This window comes from Tyto alba, unplaced genomic scaffold (assembly GCF_018691265.1).
Source record: "Tyto alba isolate M040663 unplaced genomic scaffold, T.alba_DEE_v4.0 Super-Scaffold_1, whole genome shotgun sequence".
Taxonomy (NCBI): Eukaryota; Metazoa; Chordata; class Aves; order Strigiformes; family Tytonidae; genus Tyto; species Tyto alba.
Window position 1 is genome coordinate 21,891,539 of NW_024881261.1, and position 22,917 is coordinate 21,914,455.

Here is a 22,917-nt window from a genome sequence, read left to right on the forward strand (position 1 = left end):
CTTGCATTTCTCTGTTCAGGGGCTGCACTCCACAGCAGCAGGAAGGAGTGTCTGCCACAGCACACTCCTTTTGCATGTCTACTTTCTCCCCATCACCTCCCAGCCTCCTCTTAGCAAAGAGAAAGTGTAGAAAGGCCTTATTCTGTAGAGGTTAAGGAAAGATGGGAAACTTGACCTATCTAAAGAGATGCTAATGTTGCTGATAATTTTGCAGTTTGATCTACAGTCTTCATGAGATCAGGAAGACCTTTCCCCACCAAAACCTGTCTTAGCCAGCCAGCCTTCCCTGACTATTTCTTTCCTTACTAAAGCACATCAAATGTAGTTGTGTCTCAGGGGTGAGAAAAGATTCAAATGTTGGATGTCATAAGGTGTATGTACAAGTATGTACAAGTATTACCCAGATTTCATAAAGTGCTTCAGTGAATCAGATAGCCCAGGAGACTTTTGAAATTAGTTGGAGCTTGCACAGTTTGTGAATGGAATGGAATGGAATGGAATGGAATGGAATGGAATGGAATGGAATAGAATAGAATAGAATAGAATAGAATAGAATAGAATAGAATAGAATAGAATAGAATAGAATAGAATAGAATAGAATAGAATAGAATAGAATAGAATAGAATAGAATAGAATAGAATAGAATAGAATAGGTTTTCAGTTGGAAGGGACCTACAACAATCATCTAGTCCAACTGCCTGACCACTTCAGGGATGACCAAAAGTTAAAGCATGTTATTAAGGACGTTGATGCTAGAAATTTTATTTTATATCCTTGCCTCTCAACTTACTATGCAACATCTCACTGCCTGGGGCTCAAGGATAAAGCTGTCCTTTTCAAAAGCTGGATCCAGTTTCAGTTTCGTTGTGGTACATATGTAATTGTCAAAGTGTTACTCTGTATAAAGTTGTTCTTAGAACCTTCAATACCCATCACATTCCCCACTGCATGATTAGCCAGAAGGTATATATTTTGATGTTGTAAAAAATTATAGACAGATAATTTCCTTTGCTGGGCAATATTTCTGACCATTTATCCTGAATATTAAAATGAACAAATATTGAAAATTGTTACTTTTATTTGTATCTGGAAGCTAGAAAATAGACAGTGGTTAATAGCCTGCACCCAGCTTTCCACTGTGGAAACTCTGGATCCTTCTCCAGCAGGATGAGGGAGAAACTTGGAAGAGAGAAAGTGAGAAAAGCTCCCAGCTCAATATAAAGACAGTTAAGGAAAGAGAAGAAAAAAAAAAAAAAAAAAAACAAAAACAAGTGATGCAAAAACTCACCACCACCTGCCAGAAGACTGATGACCAGACAGTCTCTGAACAGTGGCTATATTGGAAAAAAACCTCCCCAGTTTTTATTGCTAGGCATGCCATTAGATGACATGGATTCTCTCTTTGGTCAGTTTGGGTCAGTCGTCCTGGCTGTGTCTTGTCCCAGCCCCATAGACTACTGCTTGGGTTTGAGGACAGAGTGAGAAACCAAGGCAGCCTCAACACTGTGCAAGCACTCTTCAGCAATAGCTAAAACACTGGTGTGTTATCAACACTGTTATAGTCATAAATCTAAAACACAGGCCATACAGGCTACTCTGAAGAAGCCAGATGCAGTACACCCTTGTAGGCTGTGAATACACTTGAAGGGTCTGTTTTGGGGCTAAGAAGGTGCCTTTTTTCATGCAGATCCAATCTGGAAGAGAACAGAAGCAAGTGAATTAAAGAGTAAGCGTAGTTTCCACATTAAAGGCTACATATAAACACAGTATGGGATCCCAGGAGCTGGCCCATACATGGCACTAGGCAGGCCCAGCAAAGCAACAGCCTCAGTTCTCAAATACAAGAGGGACTGGCAGATGTCAATCTATACATGAGGGCAAGCAGCAAGAGTTTAAGCATATACATAGCATCTAGGCTCTAAATATGTCTGCATTTTAAGTTTGTTTGACAGCATTAGAATATGATTTCTTTAGTCCTACATGAATGATTAACCAAAGGGACACAAGCTGGAGAGGTAAAAGTCAGTATGCAAACAAAGAGTTCATCCTTAGTTTGTTCATTCTTATCTTGAGCAGATTAATAAGTAATCTCATACCTCAGCAGAAGTAGGAAGGCACTATTGGCTAATTTTATCCATGTGCTTTGGTATCACATCATATAAATAAGCATGGATTTATAGGTCCAACATCAGTTTCTTCTGACACTTATCTTCCTCAGACCACCATGGAGCTCCTGGGAATGACCACTATTTTCTTGCTGGTCTGCATTGCATGTCTTCTTCTCTTTGCCTCATGGAGAACCACATCGCAAAAAGAGAAGCAGCCTCCTGGTCCCATCACACTCCCCATTGCTGGAAACATACTCCAGCTGAACCCATGGAACTTGCCTAAAAGCTTGAAGAAGGTAAGGGACTGTCTCTTTCTTTTCTATGTTGTCTCCACTGCATATAAAACAAAGACCTGTCCAGGCTGTCTCAGCTTAATTCACAAGCTTAATTTGCATTGACCAAATGTCAGACTCAAACAGAAACAAAAGGTTTCTCAGGAATACATGCTTCTGAAGTCTACATGTTGCAATAATCCAGATATCTAAGTCTATATATTGCAATTCTAAGTCTATATATTTGCAATAATCATACTAATGATGAGTCCTGTGCTACCTCATGGCAGTGCTGTAATTTGCAGTGGATTTGCAATCAAGGCACTGATGCTATTGCAATAGTCACTATACTCCTCCTGTGCCCAGCTCCTCAGCATGATGGCAACACGGCCTGGTCCTTTTTTGGGAAGGACTCTGCTCCATTTTGCTACCTCTGCTCCCTAGCAGAAAGGTAGGAACTCCTGGAAATGGAAGTAGTGACTGAAGGAGTTGAAGCAAAAAAGTTTGGAGGTGAATTGTGCTGTCCATTCCCTCCCCTGGCTGATGTCATCCATCTGTCAAACAAATCCTGTGTGTTGCAAGGCCTGGGTGGGGATAGGTGGAGGGAGATCAGCTGGAGTGCCTGTTCCTTAGGGGTTTGTGAGGGTATAGTGGCAGATGGATGAGAAGGGCAGACGTCCCTGGGTTCTTCAGAGCAAAATTGTGTTGATGGCAGACATCACCATGTGTCTCATCAGATGCACACATATTCATATGAGCTCCTTTTTGCCTTGGTGGTTGTGAATCATTGAGAATCATGAGCACCCTCAGTCATTCTGCTTCATTTCAGAAAACTAGGTAATTCAGTTTCCCACCATAAAAAACCTGGGACTATATCTAGTTTGCTCTTACAAAATGAGCATGAGAAGATGTGTTCCAGGTTGGACCAAGTAGCCCAAGAATATTTCTGCAATTGTAGCCAAAAGCAGATGCCTGGGAAAGAGTATATGGTTAATGAAAGGATGCAGTGACTCTCCGCTGATATACTCACCCAATTTCCAGAAGTCTGTGGCCCAGGAGATTTTAGAGACAACTGTGGTATGTCTGCGCTCAAAAACCCTTTAGGCACTTGCTTCCATAAGAGTTTATAATTGCTTTTTGAGTCAGTGTAAACTATTATCCGCTGTGCACTGTAGAAAGGCATTCCAGACTGTTTTGACAGCCCTGTGATGAACTATTTTATTTTCTGGGGTTTGAACTTGACACCTCACCATTTCCATTCATATCCCCTAGTTCTTGTACAATTCCCTCTTCCCCTGACTATAATTCATAACTGAAAGTTCTCTTCACTGCTGCTAATCGATGCCATGTCTTAGTGATGCTGGGACAATGGCACTTCAGCCCTCAAGCCCATTTGCTACAAACTTCTTTTCACGTGATTAATATTCAGCCATGTTGTTCTTTTTGTTCCTTTTTTCCTACAGCTTAGCGAGAAATACGGTCCTGTCTTCACAATATATTTAGGCCTACAAAAGGTTGTGGTGCTGTATGGCTATGATGTTGTGAAAGAAGCACTGATTGATCAGGCAGACGACTTCAGTGGAAGAGGCAATCTACCACTGCTTAAAAAACTCTTCCAAGGCACAGGTACAGCCCTGGTAATGTTAGTATACAAAGCTGATGCTTCCAGTGCTTCAGGAACACAGCTGAGAAAGCAGTGGAGGAGGGAACGGTGGATTTCATTTACTACTCTCATGCATACAAATTGGCAATAAAGGACTAAAAAATTACCTCGTTACTTGGACCCTTGAGTAGATTGGACTCCTGGAGAACTGCTTAAGGTCCCAGGTTGGCCTCACTGAGTGCCTTTCTATTTTCAGCATGCTTCAGATTCTGGCTAAAATTTTGTTCATTAAATGTGCTTCCAAGATCATACGTTCATTCTCCCATTTCTGAAAATACTGACAATATACATGCAGTTAAGTCCACAGCACAACAAAGACAAGATAATATAGGCTGTCCTAGTAAGAGCCATATTCAGCATTAGGCCCTGACCTTATTCACCAAGGCATTCCCCATTATGGCATTTATCTGTGTAAATAGTACCTATTTCATGGTACTATAGTATAGCATCAATGGTATTGTGAATAAATGATACACAGTGTGAGGGTGCATAACAGAACATTTGAACAGTTATGTCAGTGCAAAGGCCATGTGCTTGTGGCCAAGATCAATTCAGTACCAGTGCTACCTTCTTATTTACAACCTAGCATAGTTTTTCTTATTCTGGGAATAAACACAATTTTACTCAAAGTACTGTAACAGATGGATCAGATTCGCCACCTCCAGAACTGCAGAGAAGTTACATTTTTGGGCATATAGTAATTGCGATATAACTCCACAGAGAGGTGTCTTTGCATGTTGGGTACTTACTGTGTAGTTCCCATTCAGGAGGAAAATTAAAAAATCTGTTTCCTCATAGAGGTTTATTTTTCCTTCCTGCATCAGGCATTGTGACCAGCAGTGGGGAGACCTGGAAGCAGCTCCGACGATTTACACTCACCACACTGCGGGATTTTGGGATGGGGAAGAAGAGCATTGAGGAGCGAATCCAGGAGGAAGCTCATTTTCTGGTGGAGAGGATAAAGAACACACATGGTAGGACATGGATTTTGTGCCTGCTGGGATGCCCTGTGTATCTGCAATGAGACAATGCAGGGTAAAGGGCTGCTTTGCCAAATCTATGACCCAAGATGTGGGCATGTGGCTGTTCCTTCTGCTCCTTGTTCCAATACACAGTTATCACTGCTGGGAGTGGATCAGTCAAAGGCACTGTGACAGTACGGAGGGATGAATGTAGGAGACTGGTGTTAGAAAGCATCCTTTCACCCGTTCCGCTTGAGGAACAAGACAGGAAGTGGCAAAGGGAATAGCTTGCTCTCAAAGCTAAGGATCTGGTGGAATTCAGCTATGGAGGCAGGGCTGGGCACTACCAGGTAACCAAGCAACATGCCCTGCCTTGCCTTGTCTCCTGCAGCTCTAAGTAGACATATCTTGACAAAGTGGGTGACCAGAGAACTCATTTACAGATATTTGGGGTTGGGTCCAGTCCATGCGAACACCAGACAATAACTCCCAGTATTGGTGTGGGTGTGCAATGGGAACAGGGACTATAAACTGCTTTGGAGGGCAGGGCACAAGGTAACCCCATTGGTTTCAATCTATAAATGCGTTTTCTGGCAGTATTAAGACAATGTTACTTCTAAGTACTTCCTCTGAGAGTGGCACAGTACCAGACTGGACCACAGGATTCCTTTCCACAGCCAGCCTTCAATGTGTGCTTATTCTGCATGGGGGAAAAAGCAGATGGATCTGAAAGGATGCTGAAGCATCACTGTTACCCATGAGCCACTAGAAAATTCAGTCTGGCTTCATAATTAAACATACCTGTTACAAATGAGAAAACACTCTCACCTGCATTACTCTTATCCTTTCACTAACACAGTAATACCGTATTTCCTATGTCCTACTGCAAGCCTCCATCTCTGGTTCACCTTGTTACAGCATCTTTTACTGCATGCAAAAAGGCTTTGCAAGCAAGATATATACAAATGAAAAGTATAAAGCCATTATTTACTCTTAATGCAAATAATAAATAGCTAGGACTAGTTATCTACTAGGCAGCATTAATATACTCACCACCTCTGATGAGACATCTGCTGAATCTTCAATGGCCAAGGAGACATCAGTCAGGCAGACAAGGGTTGGTGCCATTGTTCCATGGAACAAGCTGATCCTCAGTGCTGCCAAATTGCCATTTTCTGATTCCTTGTTTTTCTTTTAGGATTTTAAACTTTTTCATTTTGTTGTTTCTCCTCTTGAAACCTTAAGACATAACATATCACTGTCTGCAATTATATTTTTCCTTTCTTTCTTGGGTATAATCTTGCTTTTATTCTCACACTGTAGTTTTCTTAGAAGCTTATGAAGCTGTGCTAGCAAAACTAAACTTTGATCTCAGGCATTTGAACCCCTAGGAGAAGGTTATACAACTTAGGTTACACTGACAGTGTTCATAAGCAAGGTGCAATAACCTAAAGATATGGCTCAGGCAAAGCCCTTACGGTTTCATTGGGCTTGGGTGGGAATCTTTAGGCCATTTCTAATAAACAGTCTATAAGGAAGACAGGCGTGTGTCAGCTGAAGAGGAACCAAGTCGCTCAGACCAGTGTTGGGCTGAGAACTGGACAAAAGAAATACTTAAACCATTCAAACAGGTAAATCACTTCACATAGAGAAGAATAAATTGGATAAGCCCTTCACTATCCTTTCAAAGGAGTGCAAAACTCTTGGTCTCAAGAACATGCAAAACTTCCTTGTAGTGTCAGAGGAGGGGATGATGCCTAAAATACTGAAAGCAAGATACCGGGTTTTTTTTTGTTGTTGCAGAGAGACCCTTGAACCCTAACCACTTCCTCGTCCATGCTGTTTCCAATATCATCTGCTCCATCATCTTTGGGGATCGGTTTGACTATGAGGACAAAAAATTTCTAACTTTAATTGAGTTGCTAGATGAAAACAATCATCTCCAGAACTCTATACAAACACAGGTGTGTACAGTTTTATTTAATTAATAAATTTGTTAATTACTATCATCTTTTATTAATGAATGTTTATTCATGTTATTCATTTCTAATTGGAGTAGATTTTCCTAAATTTGGAGAAATTTTTTGAAACCCATAAAGGCATTTAAATAACCAATTCCTGTTGTTTTTTCTTACCTTACGGAATCGTCATTGTTTGTCCAAAGAAGAATATTGCAAAAGTTGCTCAAGTGAAGTCTATCCTTCAATAAAGTGAAACCATAAAGTAAAAGGCATTCAAATCCAGCTGACTAATAAAAACCTACTGTTCCAAAACAGTTTAATTGTCCCATTTTCGTAGTTACAGTTAGCGGAACATTTTATTGTATCCACATTAATCAGAATGTGCTTTCTCATCATTTTATTTTTACAGCTATACAATTTCTTCCCAACTGTCATGGAATATTTACCTGGGCCTCATCAGAAATTGATAAAAAATACTGAAATGGTTAATCAATTTACTTTAGAAATCATAGCGGAACACCAGGGAACCCTGGATCCCTCTTGTCCTCGAGATTTCATTGATGCTTTTCTTAACAAAATGGAACAGGTAATGTAAAAGGAAGAGATTTACTGGATTCTAAGAAAACCACTGCCTGAATCTCAGCTTCTTTTCAGTTGTGGCAGGGCACTGGGCTTTTACAAATACAGAGGGGAACTTGATTTTCTTGGCACAGCAACTTCATTCTTACCTCTCCATTTTCCTATCAAGGATTTTTAAACACAGAATTAACAGCACTAGCCAAAGTTAGGAAAACTGAAGACCATTCTGGTTGATGTAATGTAATGCTCCTCCCATATTAAAAAAGGTTCATAATATTATTTAGTAAAAGTACTATAAATGCTGGTGTTCTGGAGACTGAATGTCGTATTTTTGAAAGGACACTAGATGTGTTTATAAACATACATTATGGGTACAAGACTTTCCTTTTTAAACAAGTGGCTTATCTTTGTCATTCAAAACATTCTGCCAATTCTTCTTCCAGGAGAAAGGGAATGGTCACTCAGAATTCACCGTTGATACCTTGAGCAGAACCACGCTTGACTTGTTCCTTGCAGGAACAGGGACCACCAGCACCACGCTGAGACATGCACTTCTGATTCTTCTTAAATACCCAGAGATAGTAGGTAATAGAAAAGGAAATAAATAATTGAAAACTTTTTAATAGATCATGGGATCAGTTTGGACAATTCCTGTCACTACCACATGTGGCAGTTGTCCCCCAACTAAAGAAACCTGTATTTGCAGTGTGGAAATATGTATTAGCCTTAGTTCTGTTCACAGGAAAGAGACATTAGTACTAAGAACATTCATATATTCCTAGTGCAATAAAAGCAAGTTTTGTTGTAAATATGGGGAGAGGTTTAGGCAAACAGGTAATGGACTTGTCCATTCAACACTTATTTATTTCCTAACAGAGAAAATTCAAAAGGAGATTGACTGTGTGATTGGCCGAAACCGAAGCCCCTGCATGGCAGATCGGAGCCAGATGCCCTACACAGATGCTGTGGTCCATGAAATCCAGAGATTCATTGATTTCCTTCCACTTAATCTACCACATGCTGTGATTAAAGACACCAAGTTCAGAGACTATTTTATCCCCAAGGTCTGTTCCACTGTGTCTGAGAAAGATCATAATCTCTTGAAAGCAATTATGTGTTCTATTAATTGTATTTCATTTTATTTTCTAAACCACTGAAATGTCATATAGAATTGGAATAATTTTGTTTGGAAGGCGATTATGAAAAAAAAAACAAAAAGACTTCATCTTCTATGTGAAGAGGGAGATAAAGCTTTCTATTTTTTTCATGTAAATGTAAGCAATCAATGTTCTAATTTATTTGGAAGCAATACTAAATATTCTAATCAGACTCACCATTAAAATTCACTAGAAAACCATCATTGACATACCAATGGCACACATTTTTAGTAATTAAATGCTGAAATTAAACTTTGACTACCCTTCATTCAGATCTGGGAACTTCTCAATGCCGCTTTGCTTTAGCATGTCTCCATTTTAACTTTCTTCTCTCTTTGTTAATTCAGGACACTGTCATACTTCCTATGCTGTCTCCCATCCTACATGATAGCAAGGAATTTCCAAATCCAGAAAAATTTGACCCAGGACATTTCCTGAATGCAAATGATACCTTTAAAAAGAGTGACTACTTCATGCCTTTCTCCACAGGTAAGATCTCTTTCTATGTCAGATCCTAGACTATCCTCTCCTAGAACCTCTCTATTTTAGTGGCTCCATCACCATGGTCTGTACAGTGATGACTGGTGATCTGCTAGTCACTTCTGGGCAGCTCTAATCCATGTACTAGAGTTTCAGCTGACTTCCTTTTTCAGCAATCACAAAAGGTCCTCCAATGCATTCTACAAGAAGAGATGTATGAAGTGGGACTAAGACATGCAATTTCTCTCTCTCCAAAACTTACCATCAAACAGCAGCAGAACATGAGAAACCAAAACCTTCAAACTGCTTTTGGCCACTGAGCATTCTCATTGTTCTAGACACTTAGCCCCTAGTTTAATTAATTTGCTTCCCCAAAACGATGCAGTGCTGCCTGTCCGTTCTGAGATGTCTGAACTTTCATGGAATAGTGGCTAAAGTAAGTTACTAGCAAAATACTCCACTGTCACCTCACTTTTATCATTTTTTGCTTACAGGAAAACGCATCTGCGCAGGAGAAGGTCTGGCCCGGATGGAGATATTCATATTTTTAACAGCCATCCTGCAGAACTTTACTTTGAAACCTGTTGTGGACCACAAGGACATTGACATTTCCCCACTAGTCAGCACTCTGGCAAATATACCCCGACCTTATGAGGTCTCTTTTATTCCACGTTAGCCAAACGAAGACAGTTGCCAGCTCTCAAATTCATGAAAGCTCTGGTTGAATGACAGTCATTTCCCAGTCTGTTGAGACTGAAACACTCAGATCATTTGCTAGATACTTTATGGAGAGAAATGTGCTTAGAAAATAAAATGTTATGGTGCTTTTATAATCATCACAGCCAGCTCTAAACAGAGACAGAGTAGGCAACTGCACAGGGAAGGAGACAGCTCCCTGTGCAAAATAATACAGACACATTACCTCACCTAGCTCAGGTTCCTGACATCCTGACATGTCAGGTTGTGTGAACGAGTGCTCTCAGAGCCCTGCTTCTGCTGCCCCTATCACTTAATCCTCTCAACACAGCAGGAACAGACGCTTGTACTCCAGGGTTTCCATAGACTTTGCTTGGGATACCTCTCTCCCCTGTATTTTCTGTTTGTTTGTGACCTGTTTATAAAGGCAAGCATAAAACAGTGGGTCTTTTCTGTTGGAAGATGATATCTACTGTATTCTTGCCCCAATACATATTGTCTCCTGTGATGGGGATGGAGTTTATCAATGACTGGGGAGATGGGTCCTCTCCTGTGTGATTATATTGAAGGTTCGTGAAATTACAATTTATATTGCAAAATAAAGTAGTAGTACACCGAATTGTTTTTCTGAGATCCCAGAACACCTCTTAGTGAAAAACTTGCCTTCACAAAGCTTATACTCCCAAATGTCTCCAAGTCTTGTACATATCTCCTTCATTTCACACATTTATATGATATGTATTATGGCTTGAAGACAGAGCTGGTCAATGACCTATAGAACTTCCATTCTCAGTAACAATGTGGGAGAAGGCTGGACTGACCCTATGAGATCTGCCAGAACCCCAACTGTGGTTATAGAGCTGTCCATTGTGGCAAGAGAGGACAAATTAAATAATACTGGGATCCTCCCAGTGCCATTTACTAGATGAACAGCAGCTAGCATCTTCCCATTATTTTATGAAGCACGTAAAGACCACTACAGCAATGTTACAATCAGGTAAAAAAAGATTAAAAGAGTTTACATGAGCATACATGTAGGACTGGCATTTCCTAACTTGATCTCATTCCCTGCAATGTCTAATTGATGATGATTACAGTGAAGACAGAGAGCTGAATCTGTGCTATGTGGAAAAAGACAGCAACTGTAATATTACCACAACAGCATTAACGGTTTATGTGAAACAGACACAACTTCTTTCCTTTCAAAGTATTAATAAGCTAGATATACCGTGAGCTGGTAGCATGTCGTTGCAAAGGCAAAAGCCACAAATGTCACAGAATCACTGAAATACGAACAAAACATATATGAAAATACCATCTAGTTTATCACCACATACCGAAGAAGATCAACTATTACAAGTCTTCTCACCAGATAAAAAGAAGAAAACACTTTGAAATTCCTTTCTGTGACTAAAACAGGCAAAGCAAATGGCCTGGGGGCAGCTTCCCCATTCCAGACATCTTCCTCCATGCTGAAAAGGCAGGGAGGCAGTCAGTGCAAATCAGCAAGAAAACAGCTTTAGCTCCCAGAGATTCCACCAAGATACGCAGTGGGCTTTGAGATTAGAGGAGGGCTAAAACTGTGTCGTGGAAACCTTTGTGTCATCTATGGTACAAAAAGCAATGCAAAAATTGCACTGCTTGCATATTGGTACAAAAATCAATTGGTACAAAACCCTGTAACTGCTCACTATTCCTCTGGGTTAACTTGCTTTAGCACCAAGTGATATTATCACCTCTTGGGAAACTAAAGATCAGATTTTTAAACATTTGAATGCTTAATGAATAGGATTTAGCTTATCAATCTCTGTTGACCACTAAACTGAAAATCACCAGTTTAAAAAATTAACCATGATTAAAAAGCTCTACATCTCCCATAAAGCCATACTGCTTGCGCTCTCCCTGCCTGACAGCACTCAGTGTTGCCTAGACTTTTTCTTCTTCTGGGACTGTACAGACAGTGCATTGCTTGCTCACGTGCAGGCCTAGGCAGGGCTATATGAATTTTCTACGACAAACCTGACACAGCGTCCTGTCACTTGGCTACATGAAGAAGTGCCTTTCAAACTCGATGAATCCATTCTGTGCACTGTTGCTATTAGTTCCCAAACACCTCTCGCAGAACACCCTGTGAGCACGAGTTTCTAAGATGCCTCTAAGAAGCTGGGAAGCAGCTACAGAAGCAACAGTCATCTGGGCAAGCACCAGCAAAGAAAAGAACTGATGAGTTCTCAAACCCACTAAAAGGTGTCCCCAAGTGAGGAACACAGTGAAGCAAACAAATATACTTGGGCATTTTCCCCACAGCAGGGCAATAGCATGTGCCTGAGCTAGTATTATAAATTAACATGACATACATACATTAATTGTATGTCTGGACATTAAGGATAGATGTGAGTCAAGGGAGATGAGGTTATCAAAGGTGAATACAAGCAGTTTGGAGTAGCCAGGTGTAAACTCAAATATCTTTAAATTTTCTGTGGAAGAGGAAAAAATCATGGGCAGAGGGCACGCCAGAGCCTCATGTGCACATATATGTTACATACCTCTTGTAGCCTGCAGGGAAGGATGCTGAGACAATTGTGAATTTCCACGCAGAAGCTGAATTTAAAAGGGAAGTTATGAAAACAGTGGTTTTAGCCACAGCCATCAAGGTTCTTGGTGATTATGCCAATTACAATTTCAAAGTTACATTCTGACCTCTTGGGATGTCAGTGCTTCATTTATAACTCTCTACAGTAGCAAGTTAAGCTACAGGTGACTGTCAAAAGACCTAAGAGTTGAAAGTGGCTTTGTATCACATAGAATATACTGAGGTTCACCAGTGCTGCATTATCCTGAGGATGAAGCTCTCTATTGGATTACTGATTAACACTGAAGAACTTTGGTTCTGGGACTCACCTTTCTAAATGGATCTTCTGTTTGGCACACAAATACACCACAGATGTTTTTCACATGGGTCATAACCATAACTCACAATTTTCATGTGCTGTGGGATACACATGCATCCCCTGAGTAGAGACACACACACACAAAGGGTCCAATTTTCTTGCAACTGAGGGACCCAGGGAGAGCTTTCACACTTGTGCTTTTGCCTTTTCAAGCTCTAATAGAAAGTATGCTTCACTTGACTTATTTCTTTCACTGAAGACTTGCAGTCCAAGGAACACAGCTTTTCCACTCTCTGCAATGTATGGCCCTAATAGTCTCCCACACACATGAACACACATTGGTTACCCATTTTTAAGATCAAGGAGGCCACAGAACTTGTGTCAAAGAATAGATCACATATTTTACTGCCTAATTTGTGGCATCTAATTTCTGTTCCAGCTGACGCCCCTGCCCCAGCTTCCTGATGTGTTTCATTTGCAGCTGTCTGAAAAACTGCTTGAAAAGGAAAAACCCCAGAACCCTGCACAAAGGGATTAACTCCCTAAAAATGATGACATTTAGACCCTCCTGTCCTGTGTTCACACACTGAAATAAGAAATAACAAGCTCTGAGAGCCATACAGGCTAATTTGAACTCTCTTCATAGGCCAAAATGTGGCCTCTTTTATAGGAAACAGCATATGTGGCCTCTTTTATAGGAAACCACTAGAGATAGACTAAAATGATTGCACATGCTGTAGGTTAGAAGCATGAGTAACCCTCATGGGCAGTTAATAAAGCCTACTCTAAAAACAACAGTGCAAAGGTAACTGCTCTCATTTCATCTGGGTTAAACATACTGGTTAGAAAAAATCGCTCACTGACAACAAACTTGGATGAACTGCTTTAATTTTTAGGTCTTCGTGAGCTTTTTTAAGGTCAACCTTGTTCTGCTGTAATATCAGAAAGCAGGGACAAATGATCATTAACAAACCCTGCATTAACAAACCCTGTCATACTTTCATAGCATGTTTGCCTTCCGCCTCTTACTGTTGCTTGTATGTTTGTCCTGATGGGATGCTGCAAATACAACAATGTATTTATCTTCAAGCCATTATATACACTTGTGATAATCATTCCATTTGGTATCTTTTAACATTTCTATTAAATCTTTAGTGGAAACTGCCACATGTCCAAAAACTGAAAACTCTTCTAGAATGGAGTATACTTTTTAACCTCGAACCCTGTGTTCAAGATCCCATTGTGAGTACTATGGACATCTCCACAAAGTACTGCTCTGAAAGTCGGATGACTTCAGAATAATCTGTTAGAGCAGTTGAACAGAACTGTCTCAAGGTTCCAGGAAAAAAAATCCTCCTTTGGAACTGAGCTATTCTGTTTCTGCTTAAAGAGCTGTATTTGCTAGGCTGATTAGGTCTGCAACTGGTTTGCAGTTGCAGCCCAAGTCCTCAAGACCTGCTTCAGCTCCAAAGCAGTTTCACAGACCACTCTGATGAGATACTTTGCCCCTTGACTCTCATCTGTCAGCAGTCCCTTTCCTCTGTTCTCTTCTGTTCTCTTCCCTTCAAGCACCCACTACTTTCTTATTACATTTTTGTTGTGGTTTAACTCCAGCTGGCAACTAAACACCACACAGCTGCTTGCTCACTCCTTGCCCCCACAGTGGGATGGGGGAGAATTGGGGAAAAAAAAGAAAAAAAGGAAAATTTGTGCGTTGAGTTAAAAACAGTTTAATAGGATAGAAAAAGAAGAAAAAATATTATTAATAATGATGGTGCACTATGCAATTGCTCACCACATGCAGACTGATGCCCAGACAGTTCCCAAGCAGTGGCCCCTGCCCAGCTGTCCCCCTAGTTTATATACTGAGCATGATGTCATATGGTATGGAGTATCACTTTGGCCAGTCTGGGTCAGGTGTCCTGGCTGTGTCTCCTCCCAGCCTACTCATTGGTGAGGTGGTGTGAGAAGCTGAAAAGTCCTTGACTGAGTGTAAACACTGCTTAGCAACAACTAAAACATCAGTGTGTTATCAATATTATTCTCATCCTAAATCCAAACCACAGCACTAAACCAGCTACTAGGAAGAAAATTAACTCTATCCCAGCCAAAACCAGGACAATTTTCCACTAGTAAATGCTGCAGAAGAAAAGAGAGAGATTTAGTCTCCCCCTATACTTCTGTACTTTACCTGAAACTTCTCACAGACTCTTCAGGTGAAATGTTTGAGCAGCAACCAAGTTATGCCTCTGCTTTTGGACTATACATTTCCCCAGTACAATGCTGTTCACACACACCTAGCTATGTCTCTTCAGTGGTGCTATTCTCCAAGGACCTGCCATCCTTGCTGTGATTTGGATTCTACCAGTCACACAAAGGGCCCTCAGGCAGAGAGGGGAATAGTTACTCAGAGATAGAACTGGGAACACAGCCCTCAGCTCTTGACCTAATTGGGATGCCACTGTCACATAATCCTCCAGACAGCCAGGTACTCAATCTCTAAAATTTCCTCCCAATAAAAAGTCACTTGTGGACAAGCTCCTTTTCCCATTTCGGCTTCCTGGAGGTGGGATACTCAAGAGTTTGTGAAGGAATTTGCTATTTTTTAGCTCTCTTAGCTGAAAACACTAAGCATTTGCTGGCAATGAATGAATAGAGGGATTTCCATCTTCAAAGTTCCTAGAGGTTTTCATATTTGTAGTTTAAAATAGCATTTTATTTTCTGTATGTAGAAAAGCAACTTTTTCAAAAGGAACAAGATTTTGTCCTTACTCTGCCTTTACTGCTTTACCTTGCGGAAGTTTTCTCTGCTGACACATCGTCCCCACATGGTCCTCCTGCAATCCTGTCAAGGAAAGACAATGAGCAGAGAAATGCCATATTACTTTTCTTTGAAATTTTCTATGTCCCAATCACACAGATTCCTGGGCCTCCCAACAGCATGCTGGGTTGCACGTGGTGAGTAGATGTCTTCATCAAAGCAATTAGCAAATGTATCTGTGATTAAAACAAGACATGGCTAAGCCAGCAGTTCTGTAAGACCAGACCCAAATAGTAGTGTCACGGGAGTATATGTAGATCTATTCTTGAGCCTGCTCTTTGCCTTGCTATAAACATACAAACCAGACACTGGGCCTCTGACTATGAAGGGGTGGGATGGGGCAGGCCAAGGAGCTCCATACAGACTGAGCGTTCTCCAGGTGAGGTAAGTACAGAGGGAACGAGATACAGTGGTTTTACTTTCATGTGACCATATTTACCTATCCACTGTCACTCAGTCCCCTTGACCCCCTTGGCATTAATGGGTGAGGAGCAATACCTGTTAACAACAGCTATCTTACAGAGCACCATTCCAACTTTAGCGATGATACTGACAGCATCCTCTGCTTTCAGACATCTTTAGAGACCTGAGAAGTGCTGATTAGGGCTTACAGCTAGTGTGTGTGTACTCCAGAGTGGTGTTTTGTACAGTCACAACCTGCTTAATCAGAGATTTCCAGTTCTCTGCTGAGCAGAGGGAAAACTCTAGACCTCATACCCCCAAGAACATGTTCTTGCTTAGTTAGCACTAGCCTATCCTTAAGTGCAAGCCTGTCTGCCCAAACACTCTGACAATCCCTTTATCTAACTCCTGTGTTACAAAAACTTCCTACTGGGCTGCTGTCATGTCCATAGCTGCCTTTGGCAACATAGCATGGTCCTGGCATACATTATGTAAGCAAAGTCTTGCTGCCACAGGATGAGCTTGGTACATTAAAACATGCTTAAGAAAGGTGAGACACATCACTGTCTCCTCTTTTCATAAAGACTAGCAGCCCTGAAACATCTCCACTATTATGTGCCTCCCCATGGTCTCAAGATGAAAAGGTGCCCTACTGGGTCCAAGGCAGTTGGAAGTTCTAGAGGATGTAAACACAAAACAGAGAGCAGAGCTGTGTTGCTCTGCTTGACCACTTCAGGAATTTACACAGCAAGGCTGCTGTTATCCCAGTGACAGTGAATCCTTCTTACTATGTAACTATGAGTTATGGCATCCCAAATGGAATGTGGACAGCCTGTGTTAAAGGATGGTAACTGGGACTCATCTTAAGACAGAGCAGGGCTGCCACACATACAGTTCCATACCCAACTTGGATCTGTGGAGTCTGTCTCCTATTGAGAGTCTGAACATACGATCCATATCCAATAAGGGAGTGGACTTGCAGCTACATTGGCAGTGTGCTGCCACTAGAGCATGGAGTGTGTCCGGGCCATGTTCCATTCTATGTTCAATATTTGATTTGCAGGTTATCCGCCATAAGCAGAACTTTTTGGCTTACAGCCATGCAATAGGATAAGTCACTGGCACTTAAGTGTTTGATATTATTTTTAGCACATGAAGATGATCACAATTCTCTAGACAGCAGACGGCCAGATCTCCACTGCAATTGCTTGGGACACAACCCTGTCACCCCTTCATCTTGGCCTCTGCACCTAGCCAGAGTGCAGGATCAGCTGCATCCCTGCAGTAGAGAACAATCCCTTTGTGTGTCAGCATCCACTCTGTGCCTCTAGCACCATCTTCCCAGAAAAAGCTGAGAATCAGAGATGACTAGACTAGATCAGTGGTCTTGTTTCAATCCTAGAACAACCTGCCCCTATAAACATTTCAGTGGCTAGTCAGCTCTAGATTATGTCCACCTATCCAGAACCATTTCCAACCTGATACAAATCAGTAACTTTTCTGTTCTTAGAGATGGGTAGAGGACAGGGAGGGGACTTATATGGGTTCAGGGACTAAGCTTCCAACCACATGCAAGTGCTGTTAAGCACTTCCAGGGAACAGAGGAGCTCCAAGCAGCACCCTCAAGCTTTTACATCAGCAGCCAAACATCTGTAATTCTCCTCCACAATGGCAAAGAGAAAGGATGGTAGTATAAAAAAACACTGGTGAGTGGCTGAATCACATCTAGCTCTTGTATAATCTACAGCTGCATGAAACACTGGAGAGAGGACTTTTGCTTGTCTACCACCTTGTGGTACCACTACCCAGCATCTGAGATCACCAAGCAGGCCACTGGTCAGACTATCATTCAAATGCCAGTCTCTAGGCACAAAGATTTTAGATCTGGCTGGCTAGATTCTCTTGACCAGCAGAACTGCGAACGTACCATGAATCCTAAGATGATGGCCTGTCAGATTTTAAAATCCTGCATGGTACAATTTCCTCCAACACAGACATGATCTCATCTGTTGGTATATTTTCCTGTTGGGTTAGAGGATGTGGCTTTGATAACACTACTAAAATGCCTACTTTGCTTTCACAGGTAGAAAGGTCATCAGTGAGATAATTATGGATAAAAGCAATACAGGCTGGATACTGCTGGGAGACTTAACCCTGTTCTTTAACACTGCCCATTCCAAAAAGGCCTGTCTTCAAAGTGAACTCAACCCTCTCTCAAATAGTACATCAAGGTCGTAAAGAATAGTATTTTCTATTTTAAACCCAGGACTTTTAAAGTTATGGTGAAGGCTCTCAAAGGCCATCTGCTTCACTGCTTCTAAATAGCACTGGGGAAAGTGTCCATCTTGACTATTTACAGTAGCTGTACATTGACTGGCAGCATTATGATCTTTACCACACTAGCAGCTAACTAGACATTTTTCTAAACAGCCTGTAGGAAGTTTGAACTACTTCTTTCCCACACCAGCACCTGTACTATCCTCGATCACAACTCACTCAAAAGCCAGCTTGAACTAGTCAGGGTCAATAGGTATGGAAAAACAAAAAATTTGGAGTAGGAGTACCCGTTCAGTAACAAGGGCTCTGCTATCTTAACCATTTGGAACACTATTAATCTGGTAGAGAAGCTTTTTTGTGTTCGGCATGTCTCTTCAAAAACTACTATGATTAAAACCCACTGGTAAAAGTAGAGAAAGGATGTGCTAAGTTAACTGAGCATGTGATAAAGTAATACTTCTTGCAATTTCATCTGAGGTCCAGACAGCCAAAGAATACAACTGCAGGAACACTCGATGCAGAGTTTAAAACATGTTCTCTTCTATGATCTGCAGTAGCTGGAAGGAGATTATCTTTATTAACATACCTTTTGAAAAATAAAAAGACAACTTACATCATCTTTCCAACAGGAATTTGAGGTTCCAGAGAGAAATGCAGCAAGTTGTTTTATTGTAATAATTTGTCTCTCTATTTCAAACAGATAAAGGTGGATACCAAAATGAAGTGCTTTTAATACCATACTCGTAACTCCAAAGGCCCAGGTATCTTCTCAATGCAGAGCTCAATGAAGTTAAAAATGAAGTTTAGGTCCTGCTGCTAGCAAGGGAAAATGTCTTTATAGGTTATGGAGGGCTCTTCCTAGATTGAGAATTCCATGTAGGACATAGGACTAACACACAGATCACCAATATCAACATCTGGGTTAAGGACAGGCTTCTACTTTTCATTGCAGAACAAGTGAGACAACAGAACCTCTCGAGACGAGGAAAATATTATTCAGCCTTAAGCCTGAATACAGCCTACTGTATTCAATAGATCGAAAAAGTTACCAGTCTTGATGTGAGCTGTAACCAAATCCTTGTCAACATACAGAACCGCTGTTGTGCAACTTAAATAGAAATCAGTCTGACTCATAGCCCAACTCCAACTTAAGGACTGTTGTAATTTCATCGTTTCTCCAGTTTTTTGTACTTGGCTTCTGCAGAAGGAAAAATAACAATATTTTAGGACTGGATACGTAACAGCTTTGAATCCTGTAAGCTGCAAAACTTCTTAAAATCCAAGTTAATTTACAGTATCACTGAGGATCATTTTTTTACTAAAGCATTTAGGCAAATACAATTGTACAATAAAATTTTTAAGAACTAGATGCTTAAGTCAGACAACTAATATTAATTTAAGCCAAGGGGACTTGGGCGCTTGGTGGAACTTTATGAATCCCTCTATTTGCAGCATTAAACATCTGTCTTTAAAATTTGGGTCAGTGCCTATCGTAAAAGAGAAATCAAGCCTCACTAATAAGCTGTAGTTCAATAATAACCGTACCAGTCCATCTCCATATAATTTGTTATATTAATCTTTTTACAGCGCCTACTACTTCACATACAATGTTCATTGTTTAAAAGCAGCCTAGACAACTCTGCAACTCAGATTTGTTAAAAACAGTTTTCTTTGTCTTTTTAAATCTCCTTGCAAGGGACTATGCTGCTAGGTAGTAACAGTAGAGGACAATAGTTACCAAGTTTTTTGGAATACGCGTCCAATTTATAAGCTGCCTGTTCCAGAGCTGCAACCTGTTCCTCAATTAGATTGATTTGTTCCAGATATGGCTGAAGAGCAGCATCTTAAAAAAGTAGAAAAATCGTATCTGTCAGTTCTCAGTAATCCACTTCCAAGAAACAGTTCACACTTGAAACACAAGAATTTCTCATTACATTCTTCAGATAGAACAATTTAAAAGATCCTTCCTTCCTCTGCCCCAAAATCAAGTGGTGATACTGATAGCTATGTTCCAGGAAAGTATGAAACACTTAAGAGTATTAGATAGACTCAACACAAGTAGCAATAAAACATGAATCAAAGTAAGTGTTATTTCCTATCAGAGCCAACAAGACATAAATTCAGATGTGTTTTCTCTTATGCTAGCCTACATTGTCTGTAGCTGTAAAGAAATATACAAGATTGGCACTGTATAGCAGCATCTCCATTCCAGTGAGCTTTCTTTCCCTCAGCACTTAATGGAGCGTGAACTATCTGACTCTTAGATGCTTCATTTCCCAAATGAGTGTACTGTTCATTATACCCCTACCTTATTTGGTTTACTTACATTTTTGATTTAAATCCTTCAGATTTCTACTGATGTTTATAGCAATATCTTTCATTTCTAGGTACTTCAAGCTAGTCAGCTTATTCATGTTTTCCAAGAGTTTGTAGTCCTCACTGGTGGCTTAAAAAGAATAGACTATTTTACTTAAAAGTTGATGCGGTTTTGAATTGGGTGCAGACTCTTCAAGAGGACAAGAGATTTCAAAACAATAGCCAAATGTAACAAAGAATAGTTTATATGGTAATACAGGTATTACAATAATGCTCTATAAAAACAGAGATGACATTTTGTGAACTGTAAAAATCAACTGGACTGATGAATACTTACTCTTTTGCAATATTTTTTTAAGACCAAAATTGACTGATTCTCCACATTCCTACTCTTATTCTGTCAGTTAAACAAGTTTACAAAACTGATAGCACAAATCCACACTGGTAATCTGTACCATTTACCCTTCAAATCTGTGAAAAATCAGTAGTGCTGCGGAGTACTTTCAAAATTAGAGCATATGGAATCCACTAACTTGTTGAGCAGTCCTCCAGTTAATGCTGCACAGTTTATTCTAAAGCATGAATGTTGGAAAACGTATGATCTTTGTTCTCACTCAGAAACAAAACAGCTGCACATTCCACTCTCAGTTGTGCTTCTCTTCTAGTCTCTTAACCTAGACCCCTTTTGTTTGTTTTTCCACATACAAGCTTCTGCAAGACTAAAACTAATTTTTTAAAAAGCTGTTGATATCATACTGAATTATTCTGAAAAATATTTGTGCTATTCTGAGACTTCATTAGTATGACTAATTTTAATGTTGCTAGTAGCCTAGCAACATGCCAGACTTGATCTGCCAGTCTTGCTAGATATGATCTAAATAGGTATAGTTTAGACAAACTACTCTTTAAAAGAAAATTAAAGGAAACAAAAACTTACTTGGAGGTCAGTATTACATTGCCTTACCTGTCAGTTCACCCGTTAAATAAGTGGCCATTTTGCTGAACATGTCTTTACAGAGTTCATTGATGTCTGCCTCTGCTGGTTCCTTAGCTTCCTCTGCTGTTTCAACAGCAGGATCCTCTAATCAGGGTAGACATTACAGGGTTAGGGGAAAATTAGCAGACACCAAATTGACTAGACCTACTTTCCATGTAAGTTGTCTACACTATGGAGTAACAAACCCAGGCAGTTTCCCTGAAGAAGCATCTTAGTTATTTCAAAATAATACTTTTGGGAGCATTTAAGAGACAGGCACCTGGCCTGACTGCACTTGCAAATAACAGCCCCCTCCTGTGCTTAGATGTCAGAAAAGGAATTTGGGGAGAACTTGAGTGACTTTGTGCACAACGCTACTAATGTTTATTTCTAGTCACTGATTCAAAACAGAACCGCCCTCACAGTCCGTTTCACGAGGGGCTACAACAGATCCCCACCTGTGGAAAGCTATAATCACTGCTTTTCTTCTCCAAACCCCTCTCTTAACACAACCCGCCCTCGTTCTGCTCTTCGCAGGAGCAGTGCAGCACCTCTTCCTCAACCGGACAGGTTGCTCTTCCCTCTGTCCGCATCTTTTACAGGTTCTGAATGCAAAGGCTGCCCCGAGGCCTGCGGCTCCCTCCGGCCGAAGCAGCGGCTCAGGAGGCTGACAGGCAGCGGGGGGTCAGCCCCTCGCGGTACACAGCCGCCGGCCGGCCGACATAGGCGAAGCCGCACGCCCGCCCCGCAGCCGGCCCACCACCTTCCCCGCCGCGGGGCGGCTGCTGCCCCGCCGGGCGGCTCCTCCCTGCGCCGCGCCGGGAGTAGGCCGCGTCCGAGCAGGGCCCGGCCACAGCCGCGTGGCCACAGCCGCGTGGCCGTGGCCCCGGCCCCGGCCCCAGTCCCGGTCCCGGCCCCGGCCCCTTACGCTTAGCGGGCTGCGCGCCAGCCTCGGGCAGCCCCTCCGCCGCGGTCGCCATAGCGACAGGCCCCCTCCCGCGGCGCCCGCTTCCGCCTTCCACCCCGCGCAAGGCCGTAGCCCCGCCCCTCGCCACCGCGGCGCATGCGCGACTGCGGGGGCCGAGGCGGCGGCGGAGGCCGAGGCGGGCCGCGGCCCCGGGCGGTGGGTGCTGGCCGGCGGGGGGTAACGCTCCGTGACCTGACGGGGAGCGGGCCGGGGCTCGACAGCCGCCCCGCGCGTAGATACGGGGCCTGCTTCCCTTCCCCCGCCTCCGGCCGCGTCGTGAGGAGAGGCCGCCGCTACCGCGTACGGCAGCGGTCTGATCGGTGGCAGCCTCGGTTGCGGCAAAAAGCAAGAGTAAACAGCCTTCGTCACGGCAGGAGGAGAAAGACAAA

General features: G+C 41.8%; 2 protein-coding genes across 7 annotated transcripts in view; one reads left to right on the forward strand and one right to left on the reverse strand.

Moving 5' to 3' along the window:
• The window catches only part of LOC104365148 (cytochrome P450 2H1), a 46,200-nt gene extending 34,638 nt beyond the window's left edge, over positions 1–11,562 (forward strand). For all 3 annotated transcript variants that reach the window (XM_032982180.2, XM_032982181.2, XM_032982182.2), the window contains 9 exons: positions 2,219–2,404; positions 3,844–4,006; positions 4,868–5,017; positions 6,809–6,969; positions 7,376–7,552; positions 7,989–8,130; positions 8,422–8,609; positions 9,050–9,191; positions 9,677–11,562. In XM_032982180.2, coding sequence (XP_032838071.2) covers positions 2,219–2,404; positions 3,844–4,006; positions 4,868–5,017; positions 6,809–6,969; positions 7,376–7,552; positions 7,989–8,130; positions 8,422–8,609; positions 9,050–9,191; positions 9,677–9,858 — 1,491 coding nt within the window. In that variant the 3' untranslated portion in view covers positions 9,859–11,562. The remainder of the gene's footprint in view (positions 1–2,218; positions 2,405–3,843; positions 4,007–4,867; positions 5,018–6,808; positions 6,970–7,375; positions 7,553–7,988; positions 8,131–8,421; positions 8,610–9,049; positions 9,192–9,676) is intronic.
• Positions 1,061–22,623, reverse strand: BLOC1S2 (biogenesis of lysosomal organelles complex 1 subunit 2). 4 transcript variants are annotated; one of them, XM_042792163.1, is made up of 11 exons: positions 22,490–22,623; positions 21,550–21,666; positions 20,596–20,715; positions 20,008–20,112; positions 18,883–19,467; positions 15,561–15,614; positions 12,425–12,479; positions 8,027–8,108; positions 6,059–6,244; positions 4,151–4,320; positions 1,061–1,694 (listed from the first exon to the last, which is right to left on the reverse strand). In XM_042792163.1, the coding sequence occupies exons 1-5, from the start codon at positions 22,539–22,541 to the stop codon at positions 19,436–19,438; spliced, it is 426 nt and encodes a 141-aa protein (XP_042648097.1). In that variant the 5' UTR covers positions 22,542–22,623; the 3' UTR covers positions 1,061–1,694; positions 4,151–4,320; positions 6,059–6,244; positions 8,027–8,108; positions 12,425–12,479; positions 15,561–15,614; positions 18,883–19,435. The 4 variants fall into 4 exon arrangements, with proteins under 4 accessions (XP_042648097.1, XP_042648092.1, XP_042648091.1 ...); XM_042792158.1 differs by having other exon boundaries at positions 17,920–19,467; XM_042792157.1 differs by having other exon boundaries at positions 8,027–8,105; positions 15,561–19,467.
• Between the last annotated feature and the right edge of the window lie 294 nt (positions 22,624–22,917).

Excerpts from the sequence above, each read along its gene's own strand:
- BLOC1S2 (XM_042792163.1), bottom strand. The coding sequence starts at position 22,541 with ATGGCGACCGCGGCGGAGGGGCTGCCCGAGGCTGGCGCGCAGCCCGCT. Across the intron at positions 21,667-22,489 it reads TGGCGCGCAGCCCGCTAAGC|AGGATCCTGCTGTTGAAACA; the intron begins GTAAGGGGCCGG and ends TACCCTGATTAG. Across the intron at positions 20,113-20,595 it reads GAAGGATTTAAATCAAAAAT|ATGCTGCTCTTCAGCCATAT; the intron begins GTAAGTAAACCA and ends TACTTTTTTAAG.